The 20,561-nt window shown below is 38.0% G+C and overlaps 1 protein-coding gene across 1 annotated transcript in view; it reads right to left on the minus strand.

Annotated features, from left to right (window-relative positions):
* Window positions 1–1,528: 1,528 nt before the first annotated feature.
* The window catches only part of LOC127578767 (docking protein 5-like), a 334,593-nt gene continuing 315,560 nt past the window's right edge, over window positions 1,529–20,561 (minus strand). The window contains 1 exon segment of the mRNA XM_052031204.1: window positions 1,529–11,954. Within this exon segment, the coding sequence (XP_051887164.1) occupies window positions 11,890–11,954 (65 nt within the window). The 3' untranslated portion in view covers window positions 1,529–11,889.

Below are 20,561 nucleotides of genomic sequence, written 5' to 3' on the forward strand. Positions count from 1 at the left end.
CTTTCTTATTTTCATTGATGATTTCACTTCGTGACTGTGTATGTGCTCACATACCCTTGAAAGTAAAGGACATAGGTGACATCTACTGTTAGAAAACTGGTACAACACAAAAAGAAAAAAAACTTGTTTGCTTGAGGCAAATTCTGTGTTTGAAAGCATAACAATATAACATCAATAAGGGACTAAACTATAAATTTAGTTTGTCGAAATGCTTTCACCTTTCCATCATAGTTGTTGTAAAAATCAAAATTTGTGCTGTTTTGATCTCAAATATCAGTCATTTAATTTAAATGCTGTATTATGAATTGGCGATGAAAAACTTTATTATGAGTCAACATATTATTGTTCCTCCTTCACTGCTAGGTCTATCTAACTCTTGAAGCTCCTCAGCCAATAGCACTGTGGAACTACCTTCACCACATGAATTGTAGCTATTCAAGAAGGTGGCTCATCACAACCTTCTCACGGACAATTATGGTGGACAATAAATGCATGCCTTGCCAGTGATGCCTACATCCCATAAATGAAAAAAAACTTTGAGTCATCAGCAGTAGATTTCAAAAACAACGATGGTACATTAAACATTTGAAACATCCAACAGTTTGCATATGTAGGTAACTAAGTAGATCATTTAAATGGAGCAAGAAGGAAAACCAGAATGTTCACTTGACCAGTATGTCACCTAGTGAAAAATTACATCGTGCACAGATATTAAACCCTAGGATTGAGGATGATTTATTTCCTCTATATTTTTTCAGGTTCTAAGGAAAACGTAGGAACCACACAGATGGGGCAGGTAGTGCCTGATGGGGTGGGCTTGTGAGGTGGTACACTCCTTTTTATCACTTAAACAGGGTTCCAGTGTGCACCTGATGCATAGCCCTGAGGTTATCAAAGCCACTTAAAATGTTCCTTATCATTATTGAATAGTCAAGGGCCAGAGATCCCCAGGAGTCAGTGGGAACATTCCATTTCTTTAAAGAGGCTTTGAGCACACCATTGAATCTTCTGTCTGCCTGGTAACTTCTTCCCATGACAGAGCTCAGATTAACGGGTTTGTTTCTGGAATCTGAATTTGAATATGTGAATGATGTAGCCTGCTCAACATAATTGACTGAATGTAACTAGAGCCCCATAGCTGGGGATGTTGATCTGGGCAAGAACTCTCATGTTGGTTCACTTATCTTTCCAATGAATTTGGAGGATTTTTGTGGAGACAGCAGGGGTGTTTTTTTTCTCAGTGCCTTGAGGTGTCTGTTAAGAATATTACTGAATAATAAGAGGTACTGCTGAGTGCATTAACTAAAATCACACTAACTAAAATCATGACAATCTACACCAAAGCCTCAAATATACAGTATGCCATTATGAAGTCTTTGACTGGACTGTTTGTTTGGATAATCTGGTCATTTCTGTTTATCCATTGTATAAGCAATTCAACTCATGAGCCTTCAAACAGTATTTTCACAAAAGTAACCATTTTAATGAAAGAAAACAAAATTCCTGTTCTATAGAATATGCTTTGCAATTATCAATAAAGAACATTTGCCATCTATTCATTGAGATTGCAGAAATCCTCAAGATTCTTTACTGTGCTGCTTGTATATCAATACAGTAGTTGAAACTCGCATTGGCTGACAGTGGATTTTAAATTATAGCGAAGATTTAACAGGAAATAATTTCAATGTTTGTTCATAGAGAGCAGCTCATATTTCGGGTCCTTCCTCACAGGCATTTTTTAAAATTTTATTAGTAAGTCAGTCAGCATAAGTGTAAAGTGACTACTCAACAGAGTCAATCAAGTAGCAGTAATCTCTTGTGACACTGACACTATTGCAGGTTCCACAACTCCCAACAGTAATGACAACACTTAATATGGCAACATAAGTTCCATGATTCTGCCAAATGAACAACCAGAGTGGAAGTTATTATTAAATACCACTCGGCATTCCACTCTTAACTGGATCTTTTAGTTAATGACATTTTAGTTAAGCCAATCAATACTGGAATGTACTGATGTTGCACCCCTAGTATATCACTGTCTAATCAAGGTCTAGGGTTTAACACCTTAAAATAGACAACAGAGTTGTCAGGACTTAACATGCTTCATCAAACAGTTCATGTCCAATTCTCTCCATTGGTGCTCCATCAATGCCCAGGACTACTGGAGAATGGAAGATAATTTCTTCATCTGGCAGGTCAAAAATATTGAACATGGAACTTTCATGTTGCTGAATCAATTGGATGGCGCCATAAAAATGATAAAGTTCTTCACCATATCTTGAGTTCGATTTATTGTCCATTTCAGAACAACCAATATAACTAATACTTTCAGCTGGATAACCTCATATATAACTTGTGCTGTCCAGCAACACTGGATCTATGGATTGTCTGCACTGTCATGTGAAACACTTGACAAAGATAAAAAGAATCGTGAATGCAATAATGTGAGATTTCAATGAAATACAAGAGAATAAAAACAAAATAGTCATTGAAATATAAACAACTCGTAAGTGTCTTTAAAAATGTGCATTTGGCATACAGTATAATACAAAGGCCAAACCTCCTTTGGAAATCTATTTATCCAAGGTATCAAGTGGTCAGCAAAGTATCCCATCCTACTTCAAATTCATTTCACACACCAAACTTCAAATCATACCGAATAAAAAGCTTTCTTAAAAAATAATGATCTATAATACTGAAAGCAGACAAAAGATCTATTATTATTAAAGTATTAATATTAAAGTAGATCTATTTTTCTTAAATGATAACCATATTTTTTTGTTAATTTTTTTATGTTGAATGGAGAATTTGTTGATTTTTTTATCTTTACTCAATCACTGTTGTGTAAATGGTGCTAACAAAGGAAACAGTTGTATGCATTATTATCCCTGTCAGTGTTAACTTACACGGAGTGCCTTGCCAGGGAAGAACGTTAAGCAAGGATTATTGAACTACTTTCAATGTTCCTTTGCAGCACTGTTCTGATATAAAATACTCAGAACCTGTCCTTATTAGGGGTAGGTTAAGTGTCCAAATACTTGGCATTTTATCAGATATTAGAAAAGGGATTTCTCAACAGCTCATTTGGTAAATTCACTGATAAACTCTGTAGGCCATGAAAATTCCAAGCACTGACATTACCAACCATTGTAACAAAACATGGATATTGTAATTGGCCTCAGTTAGAAAAGAGACAATGAGGGTTGGATTGTTTCCTGATGTCAACTACAGTGGGATAGCCAACTGCCACCAAGATGTGAGCCTTCAGCAACAGCTTCCTGTCACTGGTTTTCTCAGCCAATCAGCCTACTGAGAGACTGGCTAATAGGCACGAAACAGTGCTAACAAAGTCCTCCTGTTAAATTCGGCAAAACCTCTGCAATCCTGTCCTCGCTGAACCCTTCAACTGCTTCCAACCTCCCATCTGGAAGGTAAGTCATTATTCATGCAGCCTTTCGTCATTATGCAGAGCTGCAGGAAGATACTGATACCCTACCCCAACACCATGTGCCAACATTATTCAGATTGCCTGAATCAGGGAATTCTATCACAATCAAGGATGGAACTTGTTGCACAGAATTCCTTTTAGTGGCACCTTGCAGGATTCATGGCCCATTCTAGAGATTCAAGGATATGATCCTGTACAACACTGAGGGAGTGCTGGTCATTAGGGTCTTTGAAATACCTGATTTGAAGTGCCATCTTTGCAGTACAATAACATCTGCCTTCTACAACTATGTCATCAACCCTGGAAGTTGCGCAAGAGGCCAAAAATAACTTCTATTCTGACCTTGGTTAAAACCTTGCCACACATCGCAGAGGGGTCAACCTGTGCCTCCCTGGCAGGTTCAATGCTAGGGTCAGAAAAGACACAAACCTTGGAAAGGCATGATCGGCAAGGAGGTAATAGAAAAAGCTAACTCTAGTGGAATTCTCTTCCAAGCAAAATGCTTCAAATATGATCTTGTCATGATGAACATCTATTTTTTGTCAACAACACCTTACACCTTGTAGCAACACATCTGATCCAGATGTTATCGGAGCAATATCCTCAAGGATGTCCATATCACTGCATCATGACAGGTACCAATGATCAATGCTTAATCTGCTTTCCATCAGCCCAACTCTAAATCACCAGCACCAAAAGAAAATCAACGTTGAAATTCTGAAGGACCCCACAAACAGAGCTCTTCTCAGACAACAGCTCACAGACAACTTGGGAACTCTAAACCATCAGGAATGGCAGAGCAATCTGGAACATCTGGACTGCACTGATCCTCATTGTAATTAGAGCCTGTGAAGAAACTCTTGGATTCTCCACCAAAATCTGTAAGGGCTAGTTTCATAAGAACAACCAGGAAATCCTGGAGTTACTTCACCTCAAGCACAAAGGACTGAAAATCCCACCAGAACTCAAGGAGAAAGAGCAGCTCTACATGGGTGAGATTTAACAGAAAACCTATGGCCTAGAGAACAGATGGTGGGAGGTCCAGCAACTCATCAATAATCATAACATATATGGCTTCTTCACCGCTTTCAAAGCTGTCTACAGCCCAAACATCCCACTGATCAGAGGAGTAGTTGTCAATGATAGGGAGGCAGAATGCACCCACTGAAAGGAGCACTACAACGAAAAACTCATCCGAGACTCTATCCTTGACTCCAATGTCCTGGGCTCCATCCCACCACACACTACACTGGTCAGCCTCACCATTGTCCCAGAGCAATAAAAAGTTGAAAAGGCTGCATGTCAACTCTTTCTCTCTTCATCTCAACTCCAAAGGATCTGCAAGTTAGTGCTGCATTTCCCAAAGGGAACCAAAAGTACTTCATCAGCTATAAATCACCTTGGGTCATCCCAAAGCACTGATAGGCATTATATAAATGCAAGTTCATTCCTTCTAAGTGTGACTTTGCCCCACTGTGTAGAGAAGATCTGAAGTTTGATAAGAATAGTAGGTATGCAACATTCTGATTCTGCACAGGGGATTCTTTTGACCCCTTGGTGTTTTGGCAGTAGAATAGGCAGTAACAGGTAAGGGAAGAGTGTGGTGAAACTTTTTTATGTGGAATTAGGCAAGGATGAGTCCTGGGCACTGGGAGACATGGAGAGGGTTTCCAAAGGCAGTGTGGAATACACTTGCTAATAAAAAAAACATTTTCTTTCATAGCAAATATCAATCAGCAAATATTTTTAATTAACCAATGCTTTGGAACTCTCAGTGTCAACAAATGAAAGCACGAGAGGATTCTCCCTCCCTTCCCTTCTCTCTGCAACACATCGACCATTCTCTGAACTTTATCTGAAAATCCAAATTTAATATATCTTCAATCATCCAATTTTCTGATTTAAAGTTTGAAACAGTAGCCTATTTAATAAGCACAGCTGGAATGTTCAACTGAATAGAAAGATACTCCCAATATCCAGAAATTCCCATGCATGGACAAATATAAGTAACAGTATTTTCAGATACACCTGTAAACCAAAATTTGTTCTTTCATACTTGTTGAAAGCAAAAGTGAGGAATCCAATTGCAATTTAGCACCGAGGAAATATTGTTGTTAATGCAATTACTTTTTTCACATACTCAGTATCTTTAAATAACAGTAATTTTTAATTTGCGTACACAAAACAGAGCACAGGTGTTAATTAAACCTTTGCCTCTATACATTCTCTCTCAGACTGTCTCCTCACCTTGAGCTAAATAGAATATCTATGAACGCTTTTTATCTCAAGAACATGGAAGTGCTTTATCCAACTTACTCTGAAATTATTTTTAAATGCAAATGAAGAAATGTTGGAACAGAAACTCTGAGAAAATACACTTGATAAGGAGAGTCACGTTGCTGGACCCACTGCAGGCTGTTTATCAGATACTTTTAGATTAACTCTTCAGATGAAATTCTGCTATTTGTGGGAGAAATTGTCAATCATAAACCTAGAATTTGGACAAAAGCTATGTTCACTATATAAAAAAGCATTAATTAAAGTTCACTAGGACAATCTTATAGATAAGATAATTATAATACTACAAGTCATATTTTGAGTCGCTTTTTCTGGCAGGATCAGAGGTTTCCATGAATTATTTTTGTCAGTTTAATTTTTTTCACTTTTTCCATTCCTTTGTTGATCATTGTTGATTTAGCATTGATTATCATTGTAAATCTTTAGTTTTTACTGCTAGTTCAGCAAACGCATAATTCATTTGGTATGGTATCACCCTGTTCTATAATAATTCGACTTTGTTACGTGAAAGCAAAATTTAAACCAGCCAGGGCAGGTACCCTGATGAATTCACACATAACACAGGAAGTGTGTTACCTGGAGTGTGAAAGACAGGATGTGGTGCATTGATAGAGTTTGTTTATTATAAACATAGGCAAGTTTCCCAGAGCTCTGTGATGAGTCGGTGATTATGTTGTTACAATGCAAGGAGGCACTCCCCTCCAATAAACTAATTTAGAAGCAACTTGCCAAAAAAGTGCCCCAGAGACATGAAGCATTTGCTACTTTCATAAGTTACTGAAAGACCGTGAGTTTCACTTTCATTCCAAGTAGACTGGCAAATACCGTCAATATATAAGTATATTTCTAGCACAATATAAGGCAAAAAAAATTACTGCCCATTTTGGGCCATGTCATTTCAATGGCAAATATGTCAAATATGGCTTAATTATCTCTTTTCCTCTCTGTCCCATATTACAATAATGACAATTAAAATGTCTGAAAGAGCTTTGCATGGTCCCCAAGTCTTGAGAGATGTCATATAAATGCAAACTTTCCTCTCAATATTAAATGCCTAAAATTGCACTGACATAGATCAGTGTTGCCAAAGCGTCTTAAATTCAGCATGCTTATTCAAAGCCTCTCCAAATTTGAATAATGATACAGTCATTTTAGAAATTGCTCCTTTTTATCTTTGAATAAGAGTGCGAACAACATGAGAACGTCTATGACCATTTAGAATTGATTTCACAATATAAAGACTCCATTTTGAAATGTTTTATTGTTAAACATTTCATATATTACACATTTAACTGGTTTGCAACAAGCCCCATGAATATAACAAACTAGATTATATTTTGGAGGAAATTTACCTCAGGGAAACGATCCAACTCATTTTTGTTCTACTTTCATCTTAATACTTTATACAAAATAATCAATTCTATTTTACAACTCAAAAATATTTTCCTTGGGGAGAGACTGCGGGATGGGGTTATCCTTAATACTTTTTAATTGAAAGGAAATGGACTTAAAACATTCAGGAGGTCCTGTAATTGGTAAATCTTATGATCAGATATAATACATTATAAAAATTGTATGCACAACTATGTGCATTGTGGCATCATACCTGGTTAGCTTGAGTATTTTCAGTTGAGCATTTTGAGTGCTCATTTGAGAATCTGGCAAAACATTAACTTCAAATCAGAACAACATTCGTAACAGAAATCTTAATAATTCCTTTATCTTTTGTACTCTGCTGCCTGATTAAAAATTTAAACTATTCTGTGAAAAAAATCTCAATCAATTATTAACATCACATTACCGGTAATGGTGGAGGTGGATTCAGACTAGACAAAAGGTGGGTAGATAAGTTAATGATAACTGGAAAATATTCATTGATCTGCATTCAAGCAAGAAAACTAAACATAATTTCAAATTATTATTTCATCTAAAGAAAAGATAGAGCTTCACTTCAATGGAAAGCATGAGTTCAAAGTACAGTATCCGTCACAGACTTAGATTTCTTTTCATATTGATATGATTTAGACTGTGATGTGTCAATGATTTGGATCCATCATGATGCAGCACTCTGACAAGTCCCGTGTTTTTGTTCTTTCTGTAGATAGTGTCATCTCCTGCCCAAAGCCTCCACTTCATGTAAATTCTACTCAAGCCAACAAGACAGAATACTGAAACAAAGCACTCATTTATCCTTGGCAAAATCCCACTAATCACGACTGCTTCAGGATGTCCTGTATCTGAATTTTTTTTGAACAATTAGTGTGTTTCTTTCTTTAAAGTTAACTTGCATGGAAGATATGGCAGATGTTTTAATGGGAAATTTTCAAATCTAGTTCAAAATCTGAATTATCATCACATCATATAACACTTTTAAAGTGTTAATTTTGAATGTGCTTTAAACCTGACTAATCTGAACAATCAATTATTAAATTCCTGTTTCTTTGCATGCCAATCATAAAACCAGTACAACAGCAATGCTAAATTTTCATCAAATATTAATTGACTTTTTTAATGAGGTTCTTCTCTGAATTTTAACTCACTGTTTATTTCCATTTCTCAGTCCGATAAACATTTGTCTCACTTATCTCACCATTCTTGTACCACGCCTCAAGAGACTGTAGCCACAAACTCTCCAGGGCTTAAGTTCTGTTACTGCAGAGTAATCTGTCACAGGCAGTAATCAGCATCCAGTTTGCAGATGAGTCTACACAACAATGAGTTCAGCTGGTGCATGGATAAATGAAGAATATGGATACAGTGTCTCAACAGAAGTTGAATGAAGCTTTTAAGTAACACTGACCAATGACTATCTAGGGAAGGGATTGTAGGACTAAAAATGGGAGAACACTAAAGTTATGAGGACACAATGATCTAGCAAGGTCAATCACACACAATAGCAAAAATAGCAGAGACACTGAGCAACTGAAAGTCTTCTCTGAGGCTGTATCTCATTATGACTGAACTCACTCAACAAATAGTGGAAGGGTTCAGTTTGCTCCCTGCACATTAATGTCTTCAATGAAGACAATTCAGTGAATAACCAGGTGGCTGAAAATCTGAGCCAAACTCTCTCCATCCTTAGATAGCTAGGCAAATGTAGGGGCTGTTGCTTCAAGTGTCATTCGTTTAGTCAGTTGCTTATATAGACAGCATGGCTGCAAGCTGGAAGTTCGGACATGTGTTGTCCCACATACATGAATGGAAGAGCCATCTTAAACTATTCTGTTTCAGGAACAATCAAGGCCAGGAAACTGCTGCCAGACTTTTCATAAGAATCACATATGACATGATTTTTTGTAGGATGTAACAATCTTTCATTACTAATTACTAATTGTGTTTAACAGAGAAGTAAGCTATTTGCAGAGATATAGAGACATAGAGTAATACAGCATGGAAACAGGCCCTTCTGCTCAACTCGTCTATGCCAGCCAAAGTGATCATCTAAGCTAGTCCCATTTGCCCGTATTTGGCCCATATCCCTCTAAACCTTCCTACCCATGAACTTATCCAAATGACTCTTAAATATTGTTAGTGTACCTGCCTCAACTACTTTCTCTGCTAGCTCGTTCCATATATGCACCACACACTGTGAGAATAAGTTCCCCCTCAGGTCCCTTTTAAAATCTTTCACCTTTCACAAACTTATGCCTGCTAGTTTTTGGTTCCCTTTCCCTGGTGTGCATTCATGCTATCTCTGCCCCTCATGATTTTACACACCTCGATAGGATCGTCCCTCAGACTTCCACGCTAAAGGAATAAAGTCTCAGTCTGCCCAACCTCTCCCGATAGCTCAGGCCCTTGAGTCCTGGCAACATTCTCGTAAATCTTTGTTGCATTCTTTCCAGCTTATGATTGGCATTGATAATTCATGCAGAATATTCCGTGGATGCCTAATGTGGACCATTTTACCTCTCATAACTGGTTTAGCTGGATGTCTATTCTAATCAGTGATCATTGGAAGAAAAGCACAGGATTGGCCATTAAATCTATCCAATATCAGTTCTTCTCTGATTGTTGGGTAATTAGATCTCATTCTAGAACCTATATTAACTGTTAAAGAGTGTCTTAAATGTCAGCTGTGCCATAAACCAGTTAAGAGGAAGTAAGCCAAGAAATTGTGTTCCACACATTATCTAGTCAAGTCATTCCATTCTTCTACCTCTGAAAGTCAAACTGACAATGGAACGGATTTTGGAGGAAGAATATAATGTACTGACATGACCATTCGGTGCTACTGCCTGCAGATGAGATTCTAGATGGTACTGTTGAGCCTAACATATGAAGTGATAAACAGGCAAGTACTAATCAGCCATTCAACAGATTGGGCAGGTTACAAATGAACACCAAAATTAGTACAGTGTCATCCTGAGAAGATAATATAGGATTATTCACTCTGGACTCATCAACTAGAAATGAAATTTCCACTTGCACAATGGTAGGGCTGGCATTGAACTTTGAGCAATGATCTCAGCAGAAAGAATTTGATTGAATGAGGTTAACACATACATAGCTAGACCGACTGGAAATTAATAATGAAAAACTTTAAAATTAGAATATATCTAGAAGTTAGGAACCAGAATAATTCATTCTTCATGAGGTTCAAAAATAAACCAGTGACAAAACAACCAACATTTATGGTGGTTACTTGTATGTTCACTTCATCCATATCAATGCCATTGTACTATTTATTTGTAAAATGTTTAAAATATACTGTAATTATAGATGAAACTATTAGCCACAAACTATTATGCTGGGTGGCAGAAATGTTAGTTAATGAAAACTTGTAATAATTATATAATTAATCCCACAGAACATAATATTCATTCAGTTCTTTAAACATACAAAAATGCAACTTATTCCATTTGTAGTTGCTGATAATTTGATTTTTAATTCTATTCAGTTTTAGGACTCTCTGATATGTCATGGGAAAAATCATAGGAAAAAAATTATATACATAAATTACTAAACCAAATTTTTAAAAAAATGACTGTCATCCAAACATTGAGATGACCTTCCTCCTCAGATGCTATCTGACGTGCTGTGCATACACAGAATATTCTAATTTCATATTTCCACTATCTGCAGCTTTTGTTAGGACAACAAACAATGACACTTGTTACACCTCTGATTTCACCTCTTGTTCTTCTGGAAACAAATCCAGTTTCAGAATGAATAATTATTCATGTATGTTGTGTAAACAGCAACAGTTTACTTCGTCATCCATTCGACATGGCTGCCACCTTCAGAATATTTCTACCCTTAATCTGAATTACATACAGCACTCTATGCCTCATCTCAACAAACACCCATGTCAATTGCCCAGATAATGATTGAAAACAAAAATATATAAACCAACAAGATCCAATTGCAGAAGAATTTTCTTGTAATCACCCAAGGTTGCAGTCAAATGCAAAAGAAAATGCTTTCGCACATTTCTTTCTGCAATTTACAAACATTCCATTTACCTGATAAAGTCATGAACCTCAAGAATTATTTCTCTAAATGAGTTTCCATTGCTGGATTGGTTATTGTATTGTGCTGCAAATAAAAGAAAACATTTGTTTAGAAATGCCAGAACAATACTGCTGTATGGCAGAGCAGTTTATAGCCCTCACACAGATATGAAAAAGCTCAGTAAAATTATACATTGCACTTTACTGAAGTCTAAAACTGTGAGTTATTGAACAAAAATCTGCAGTCTTCTGTAATTAGCACCTTAATAATTAAACACGGGCCCATACAATATCTTGGGTTTAACTGGTTGTTAATTAAGAAAATGCAGCTAATTTTTATACTGAATTTGACACCCAACAACAGCACTTTCTTGAAATTAAGTGTTTAACAAAAAAAAATTTTGTTTCAGAAATTATATAGTACATCCTGGAACATGAGCTAAAATCTGCTTTTGTAAAAGCATCCTTTCCTTTCAGTACATATTTAGTTCAATCATTCAGCCTTGTTTAGTTACCCCGACTCTTGAAGAGGAAGTGTGGATTTACAAAAGAAAAGATATTGCAAATATCATTCAAAACACCAATCTGTTTTGCCCAGAAATCCTCCTGCTTGTTTCTTTGGGCATATTTAGTGCCACAGTTCGAAGCAAAGCCATCAGAAAATGTTCCACACTTTGGAAGTTTTTGTCAATGCTGGGAGCTGTAACTGGGGATGGTTTCTGCACGTGGAATCCTCACTGGATAAGAGTCATCTGAATAAAGAAAAGAAAAATAGATTTAAAAGAAAAGTGTTTTGAATTGTAAATACCAACAATCAAATTAAGTTATATATTGAATCTAACTTCAATTAAATGTGATAGTCAAGACATTCTCCTTTACATCAAGTTTCCTTGACAGGTCTGAATACTTGAATTGTTTTTTTTACATCAATCATAATTTGTTTATTAGTTGACGATAGCGGAATATCTTTGAAAAATGATGTAAATTAGCATGGTTATTGTGCTGCACTAAATCAGAAACTTGCTCCCTGGAGGTCCAATCAATTTTCAGGGATTGACAAAAGCTTTAATGGAGTAATTAAACTTTAGATGCTCACCGTATATCCAGTTGAAACAGATGAGAGAGCACTTTATAAGGTGAATAAAAAATTCCTGCTGGAATAGAACATCAGTGGTGACCAGGCCATAATCTCATTATAAGGTATTTTTCAATGGAATTTTTATTTAAATTCAGTCACAGAGATTAAGACCATAAGATGTAGGATCAGAATTAGGCCATATGGCCCATCAACTCTGCTCTGCTATTCAATTATGGCTGATTTCTTTTTACAACCCCATTCTCTCGCCTCCTCCCATAATCCTTAACCCCCTTACCAATCAAGAACCTATTAATCTCTGCCTTAAATACACCCAATGACTTGGCCTTCTCAGCCCTGTGACAATAAATTCCACAGATTCACCACCCTCTGGCTGAAGAAATTCCTCCTCATCTCAGTTTTAAAGGGACATCCCTTTATTCTGAGGTTGTGCCCTCAGATCCTAGACTTTCCTACTAATGGAAACTAATGAAATAATAACAGAGTTACTCAACAGGTTGGGTTGCAACAACAGAGAGAGAAAAACAGGGTTAATGTTTCAGGTTAATGGCCATTTATCTGAAACATTAACTCTGTTTCTCTCTCCCAGGTGCTATCTCATCTGCTGAGTATTTTCAGCATTTTCTCTTTTCATTTCAGTTTTGCAGCATCTGCATTCTTTCTTTTGCTTTCGAGTCCATAATGAACATGGACACCATGAATCTGGGGTTTAAACTTTCCAATGTTTCTTGCAGATGTTCACCTGTGCCACTACGACACCAATCATCTGAAGACATAGATTCCCCATTCCATCCACAATTCAAAGCTCCTGACTTGCACAACCCAATCGAGACTCACAAATTAAAGCAGATATTCCTGTCTTTCTAGAAACCCCTGCCACAGCAGAAAATCACAATTATCAGTTTGAAATTCTGGCTCAGTTGTGAGTGGTCACCCTATGTAATCATTCTCCCAGATTTGCAGCACTTGCACACATAACTCCCCGTCACACGTGTGCATGAACAGACTGGTTCTAAGGGTCTCAGTGCTGGACCATATCTAGCACTAATATTCCTGCTCAGAGACCTTTCTGGGTGGTTATTCTGATTGAAACTTGGCTCAGAATAAACAGCTCCCATGTCCCACCTATCTTCCCCTTTCCTTTTGGTTATCCTTAGAGGCATAGGCAGTGAAATTGATCTTTAAAAAGAGTGAACCAGCTCGTACATCAGTGGTCACTTTTCAAATGGTCTGGCACACCAAACAGATCAGTCAGACTATTACCTATTTCTTATTTTCTGCTGAAGATCCATTCTGCTCCTATCATTTCCATGCAGTTAGCCTATGTTGCACTGATACATCTTTAAAGTGACTCTGTTCACTTGCTGTACATTATCTGATTAAAGGGTGAAATTTCATTCATCTGATATATACCCCAAGGAACACTCAACATATCAAGGAATTTTCAACTGGCTGGCATTCAGAAGTGGAAGTTTTGGTTCCACTAAAGGAATGCTTAGCAAAGGGGAGCACGTATTGTAATCCAGGTGAGATGAGCTACTGCAGCAATACACTGGGGCTGCCTGCTCTGAAGGGCGTAGTTAATCACTGAATAGATTATAGTAACCACTGAGGAACATTGAAAGCCTCACTATATATGGTAACATGCAACAATAAAATTAACAGATGATAAACATGGAGATAAGTGCATGAAGACATCATTGCATTTTGCCACTTAGAGATGTGGTTAATTTCAGTGTTCCATCACATTGTTGAACTCGGATTAATCTAATGGGCAAACATTGGACATGTGCATGATTATCAAGCGGACACAAAATTGAAGGTAGAATTGATTTGTCTAGATCTGTTCATGTCCTGGAAGCCAATTCATTTTGGCCTCACTTGACAGGTTGCCAATAATGAAACAAGAAATAAAGTTATAATAGTTTTAAAATACAAATCTTAGTTGTGACATGGATTGTTATCTGCATTATTTCCCCCCAAACAGGGGCCAGCAAAACTTTAATCTCCTCAGCAAAGATACAGACGTTGAAGAAGCGACAGTATTTGTACTTAAATAAAAACAGAAAATGCTGGAAACACTTAGCAGATCAGGCAATTTCTGTTGGAAAGGAAAAAAAAACAGAGACAACATTTCAAGCCAAAGACTCCTCGTCAGAACTGGAAAAGAGAAAAAAGCACTTTCCACAATGTTTGCTTCACTTTTTCTAAGCATTACTCTGGCAGGACCAATACACCTACTTCTCAATGCCAGTGGAAAGAGTTTGTTTTCTCTCCCAGTTCTGATGAAGATCTTTGACCTGAAACATTAACTCTATTTCTCCTTCCACAGATTCTGCTTGACCTGCACAGTGTTTCCAGCTTTTTCTGTTTTTATATCAGATGGAAAGCAAGTTAGTTCCAGGTGGCAGAGAGGGCGGGGGAACAAAGGGAGTGTTTCTGATCATGGGATATTGCTGACAGTATTTGTGCTGATACCGATTTAAAGGATTGGATGCATTACTGGAGGAAATACAATGGGAACTGTGCCAATATCGCTGAGCAGATCAAAATGATAAAAAAGCAATATATTTGTGGACAGTTGTGACATTGTTATAATAACCATAATTAACAGATAATTCAGAGAAGACAAATCAATAGTCAAGTTATACTAAACATCAGACAACAAAGATAAATTCACTCCATGAGAAATACACCAATATGACAATATTCAGAATAAATATTATTTGTAATCCTGTAAGATCACTGTTGTTCTGAAGAAAATGTGAAATATTTGATCCTGTGCTTTATTGAATAGCTTTCCTGATAATTTAGTTCTATAAACTATACTTGTGGTAGCTGTTGATGTTGTGGTAGTTTTCTGAGTACACTTGATCGGTCAAGTACAACAGATGACAGGTTTAATTTTCTTGTTTTCTAATTTTGTAGGAAGCTAAAGCTTGATGATGTACTTGAAACAGTCTTTCATTCTGCTGTAAGCTGGTCAGAGGCAACAATGTGAATTTTGTTCTTTCTACGTGAAAGTTATCACCAAAAATACTTCCTATTTTTTCAGTATTCTAGATTTCAACAATATTAGCACAAGGAAATAATCATTCCCTCGTTTTCAAATTGTAAAGCAATTCATTAAATGAAATTATTTTTTACAAAGTAAATGAAATGGCAGCTTCAAGGTACATTTAGTTAACACTCTCTAACACCTTCTGATCTGATATGCAAGACACCTTGAATCAATTTTCAACAATGGAAAATGTTTTGGCGCTAAATTGAAAATGTTTTTGACTCACATGTAAAAGCTTATTGTGCTAGATTTTCAGTGCAGTGACTACAAATGATCCATTATTTCTGTACTGCCATCTCCCAACACTACCCATGCCCCTCAAATCATCATCCCCATCACTTTTCTACTTTTCCTTCTGTGTTTCACCTTCATTATTCTGAAATATCCCACTTTTTTCTACATATATTTAAGAAGTTTAAACTATGCAAGCTTTTGTCTAGGATTAATCAGTATATATTTAATATTGGAGTCATTTCTCCAATCTTCAATTATAGCTATCTTCCTCTCCATAGCCACAAGATGTCCCCATCAGTCAGAATGCACATGGAAAACAACTTTCACTTTACTCATAGAGTAATATTGTCACACAGCAGGGACACATGCCCTTCAGCCACCCAATCTAAATCAACCATCAAATACCCATTTACGCAGTTCCTACACCCATCCCATTTTTTTCTCTTCGTATTAAATCCCCCAAACTCCCCCTCAGATCCTACCAACCTCCACGTATTTGGGATGTGGAAGGAAACTGGAGTACCTGGGGGAAACTCATGCAGTTACAGCGAGAATGCGCAGACTACACACAGACAGCACGAGAGGTCAGGATTGAACCCAGGTTGCCGGAGCTCTGAGACAGCTTCTCTCCTTGCTGCACCACAGGGGCATTTCCAATTCCACATTTACATTAAACATAGATGCAAACTATAAGTGTCTGCCCTCTTGGACAGTAATCAATGCTTGTTGCTGAGGTTTATGACATATTTAGCATTGTTCTTTTTTCTCCACATTGCTCAGCATGGTTACTTGTCATAAATAAGGCTGTAAATCAAAACAAGATTCCTGTATGATACAGAATGTGGAACTGTGCAGTTTGATCATGTTGTGAGCATAATACAGGTTAAAAATATCTTGTTAGTCAAAGATGCACATTAGTATCTTATAATTGGATCTCAGAATTGGGGATTCATATCTGTATTATTTTCCAAACTGCCAACCTCATAACACAGCTGTCTGTCGTACAGCAACAATACATTTGGGGAGGTGAAATATTAAGGCTTTCCCAGAAGCTCATCCCAGTCTGGAGCAGTAAACATGCTAACTAATGGTGTTATGCTGTTGCACAGTGATTCATTGCATCGAAAACCTGGGGCTAAGGCAACGACAGTAACTTCTGCCCTGTTGCCAGCTACTCCTTTACTGACTCGTCGACTCCTGCTGTACTGACTCATGGACTCCTCCTGTACTCACTCATGGACTCCTCCTGTGTTGACTCATCGACTCCTCCTGTACTGACTCATGGACTCCTCCTGTGCTGATTTACGGACTCCTCCTGTACTGACTCATGGACTCCTGTACTCACTCATGGATTCCTCCTGTACTGACTCATGGACTCCTTCTGTACTGACTCATGGACTCCACCTGTGCTGACTCATGGACTCCACCTGTGCTGACTCATCGACTCCTCCTGTGCTGACTCATCGACTCCTCCTGAAGCCAACTTGTGCAGCACAAACTTCAGTAAGTTCCAGAACTCTGCCCACTGAATGTATGCCAGTAATGCAGCCTCACTTAAAAGGAATAGGAGGGATCAGATGCAAGTGGAAATTCTTCCAAAATGAATATTTTAAAGCTCTTGTTGCTTTTCAGTTTTTGTGTGTTTTTCAGTGTCCCAGCTTTAAAATACTTAGATTCATAGTCATAGAGAGATAGAACATACAGTATAACATAGAACAGTACAGCACAGGAAAGGCCCTTCAGACCATGATGTTGTGCCAAACTAATTAAGCTAATGACACCTAATCCCTTCTGCCTGCACATGTTCCATATCCCTCAATTCCATGCATATCCATGGGCCTATCTAAGAGAAATGCCTCTGTCGTATCTGCCTCCACCCCCACCCCTGGCAGTGTATTCCAGCCACCCACCACTCTCTGTGTAAAAAAACTTGTCCTGCATATCTTCTTTATTAGTCATTTCAACCTCGGGGGGGGGGGGGAAGATAATCTCATAATTTTATAAATTTCTATCAAGTTTCCCCTCAGCCTCCGCTGCTCCAGAGAAAACAACCCACGTTTGTCCAACCTCTATTGATAGCACATGCCCTCTAATTCAGTCAGCATCCTGGTAAACCTCTTCTGCACCCTCTCCATAACCTCCACATCCTTCCTATAATGGGGTGACCAGAACTGAATGCAATACTCCAGATGCAGCCTGGCCAGAGTTTTATAAAGCTGTAACATAACTTCCTGATGCTTGAACTCAGTGCCTTGACTAATGAAGGCAAGTATGCCATATGCCTTCTTTACCACCCTATCGACTTGTGCGGCCACTTTCAGGGCGCTATGGACTTGGACCCCAAGATCCCTTTGTACATCCTTTTGCCCACGGAGTTCATGTCGACCATCAACAACCCAGTTGTACTAATCCTATCTTAATCTCATATTTTATTCTCCCCACATTCTCACCAACTCCCACCAGATTCTACCAATCACTGTACACTAGAGGTAGTTTACAATGGCCAGTTAACATACCAACCCACACATCTTCAGGATGTGGGAGGAAACCAGAGCCACACTGATTCCTCAAATATAGTCATGGAGGAAACCCACGTAGTCACTGGGAGAATGTGCAAACTCCACACAGATAGCATCGGTGGTCAGGATTGAACCTGTGTCACTAGTGCTGTGAGGTAGCAGTTCTACCAGCTGCACCACTTTCTGACAAGTCCCAGGTATTTTTGAATGTTTGTGAACATCAAATATGTTCACCTCACATTTCAATAACAGTGACAGCATTGGCAACTAGTAAGCCCGGGGGTGAGAGATAAATGAGGTGGGAGAGCCGGGGGAGAGCATGGAAGTGCCTCACCAGATAGCAAACCAGTTGTGCAAATCTAGCCATCTGTCTGCACTGAGCCAATCCCTGTGCTACCTGTACCAGGGGCTATGCTGGAGGAATCAGTGTGAGCTAAGTCAGGCAGGCAGCAGCCTCAGAACAGCAGATCTGCCCCATGATGAGTCTTCCCTCTCTCCCCACTAATTACTGCATAAATCTGACAGTTCAACTCCTCTCTTTATTTCTTCATTATCTATTATTTGTAAAGCAAGCAAGGATTTCACCAAATCCAAGTACTGGAACACTGCCACATGACAAGATTATGCAAAGTTTACCATCTAAGTAATGTGTGATACGAATTTGTTTAGATAATAAGAAAAGACCATTGCAAAAGACCAAGTGTCAACCAAATGAAACTCAGTAGAGTCCAGTGCACAGATTACTTTACAAATAAATAGTCAATTTTATGCTTTCATTAACAGATAATATAAAATAGTCCTTCTTTACTGAACAACGGGAGAGGTTATATTGTCTGAAATTTATTGTAATTTCCCCTCCAATATTTAAATTCCATTATGATGCCATTTAAGTGATAGCTGCATGCATGATTTCTGAAAGAGAATTTGATTCCTTTTAATGCAGCTTTAGATTGGATTGTGAAATGACAGCCAAATAGAATGCATTTCATATAATTAATGATGTTATTTAGAAATGAATTAACTTCCAAGAGGGACTATGTGCCATGAATTAACTGTGATTTTTAATGCATTCATAAAGAATTAATAGCTAAACCAAGGATGTGTATGGAGAATAATCTAATCATATCCCTTCCTCTTTATTCCTTTGCTGGTGCCTCCTTTGCAGTTTCCGACCAATTCCTCAACAAAAAGGATTGATTCTTCTTTCTTCCTATCAAAAAAAATCACAGTTTCATAGAAGTAAATCTTATGATCCTGAGAGGATGGGTCACAAGACAGTGAAGCTGTGTGTCATCTGAGTCAGGAGAGGAGGCAACTTGGTATACAAGACATTCTCCAGAATGGTCTGGAGGAAGTATGGGCAGTTGGCTTACGTATCACTGCCAAATATCATCAAATACACTTCTTCTACGTTAGCCTTTGCCTGGAAGCAATTGATAATCCATTGTTTACTGAGCACTCACAAATGGTAACTCCTAAAGAAATGCCTTTCATTGGTAGGGACAGACAGGATGTTAATCAATATCCAACTGCCAAAGCTGTCGTGTGACACAAAATGGAAATGTAGATTGAAAAATCACTGTCTTGATAAAATTAGGAAATAACAACAACCACTTTAATTGTTGTTGCATTTATAACAGACCAACACATTTGGAGGTGCTTCACAAGCAAAAGCTGACACTGAGTCACAATGAGATATTAATGGAGCTCACCAGATGTTTGGTCAATGAGGCAGTTTTTAAGGATCATCTTAAAGACAAAAAAAAAAGAGGTAGTGGGAAGGAAATGATTTCCATGGGTGAGGCCTTTGGTGACAGAAAACATAGCTACCGTTGGTAGAAGGGGTAAATTTGAGGAAAATCAAGAGGCTGAACAAGGAAGAGTGCAGCTTACTGAGAGTCTGCTGAAAGAGATTAAAGAAGAGAACGGGCAAGAGGTTTGGAAACAAAAGTGGGAATTTTAAGATAGAATTGTTTAACTGGGAGTCCATGTAAACCAGCAAATGTCCCGGAGTTTACGGAAGGTAGTATGAGAGTGACATGCTCGGAATGCATTAGATTTGAACTGAAGGCTCCAAACGTGCAAAAATGGACAAGTAAATAGCTTAGTGCCCATCAACCCCAGCATTGTTTTTGTACAATGGCAGGAACTTTCTCGGGAATTATTGGTGAATGCTTGCCAAGGTTACTTAAGTGGCAACAGCATTTGCAATTTATGCATGCAGAAGAGAAAAGCCACAAGCTGTTGTCAACAGTTCCCAATGGAACATTCAACTTTGCTCATGGAGCTTAGCCTGGGGGCAGGGCACTTGACAAAATGTCTCTGTGAAAAAAAATTATTGCATCTTTAATGGATGCACTGGATTGCGAGGAGCAGGGCACTAATGCTTGTTTTGTTCATTTGAACCCTGAATTAAACTTGACTTATTCCAATGCCCAAGGTTTAGTGA

This window comes from Pristis pectinata, chromosome 16 (assembly GCF_009764475.1).
Source record: "Pristis pectinata isolate sPriPec2 chromosome 16, sPriPec2.1.pri, whole genome shotgun sequence".
NCBI lineage: Eukaryota > Metazoa > Chordata > Chondrichthyes > Rhinopristiformes > Pristidae > Pristis > Pristis pectinata.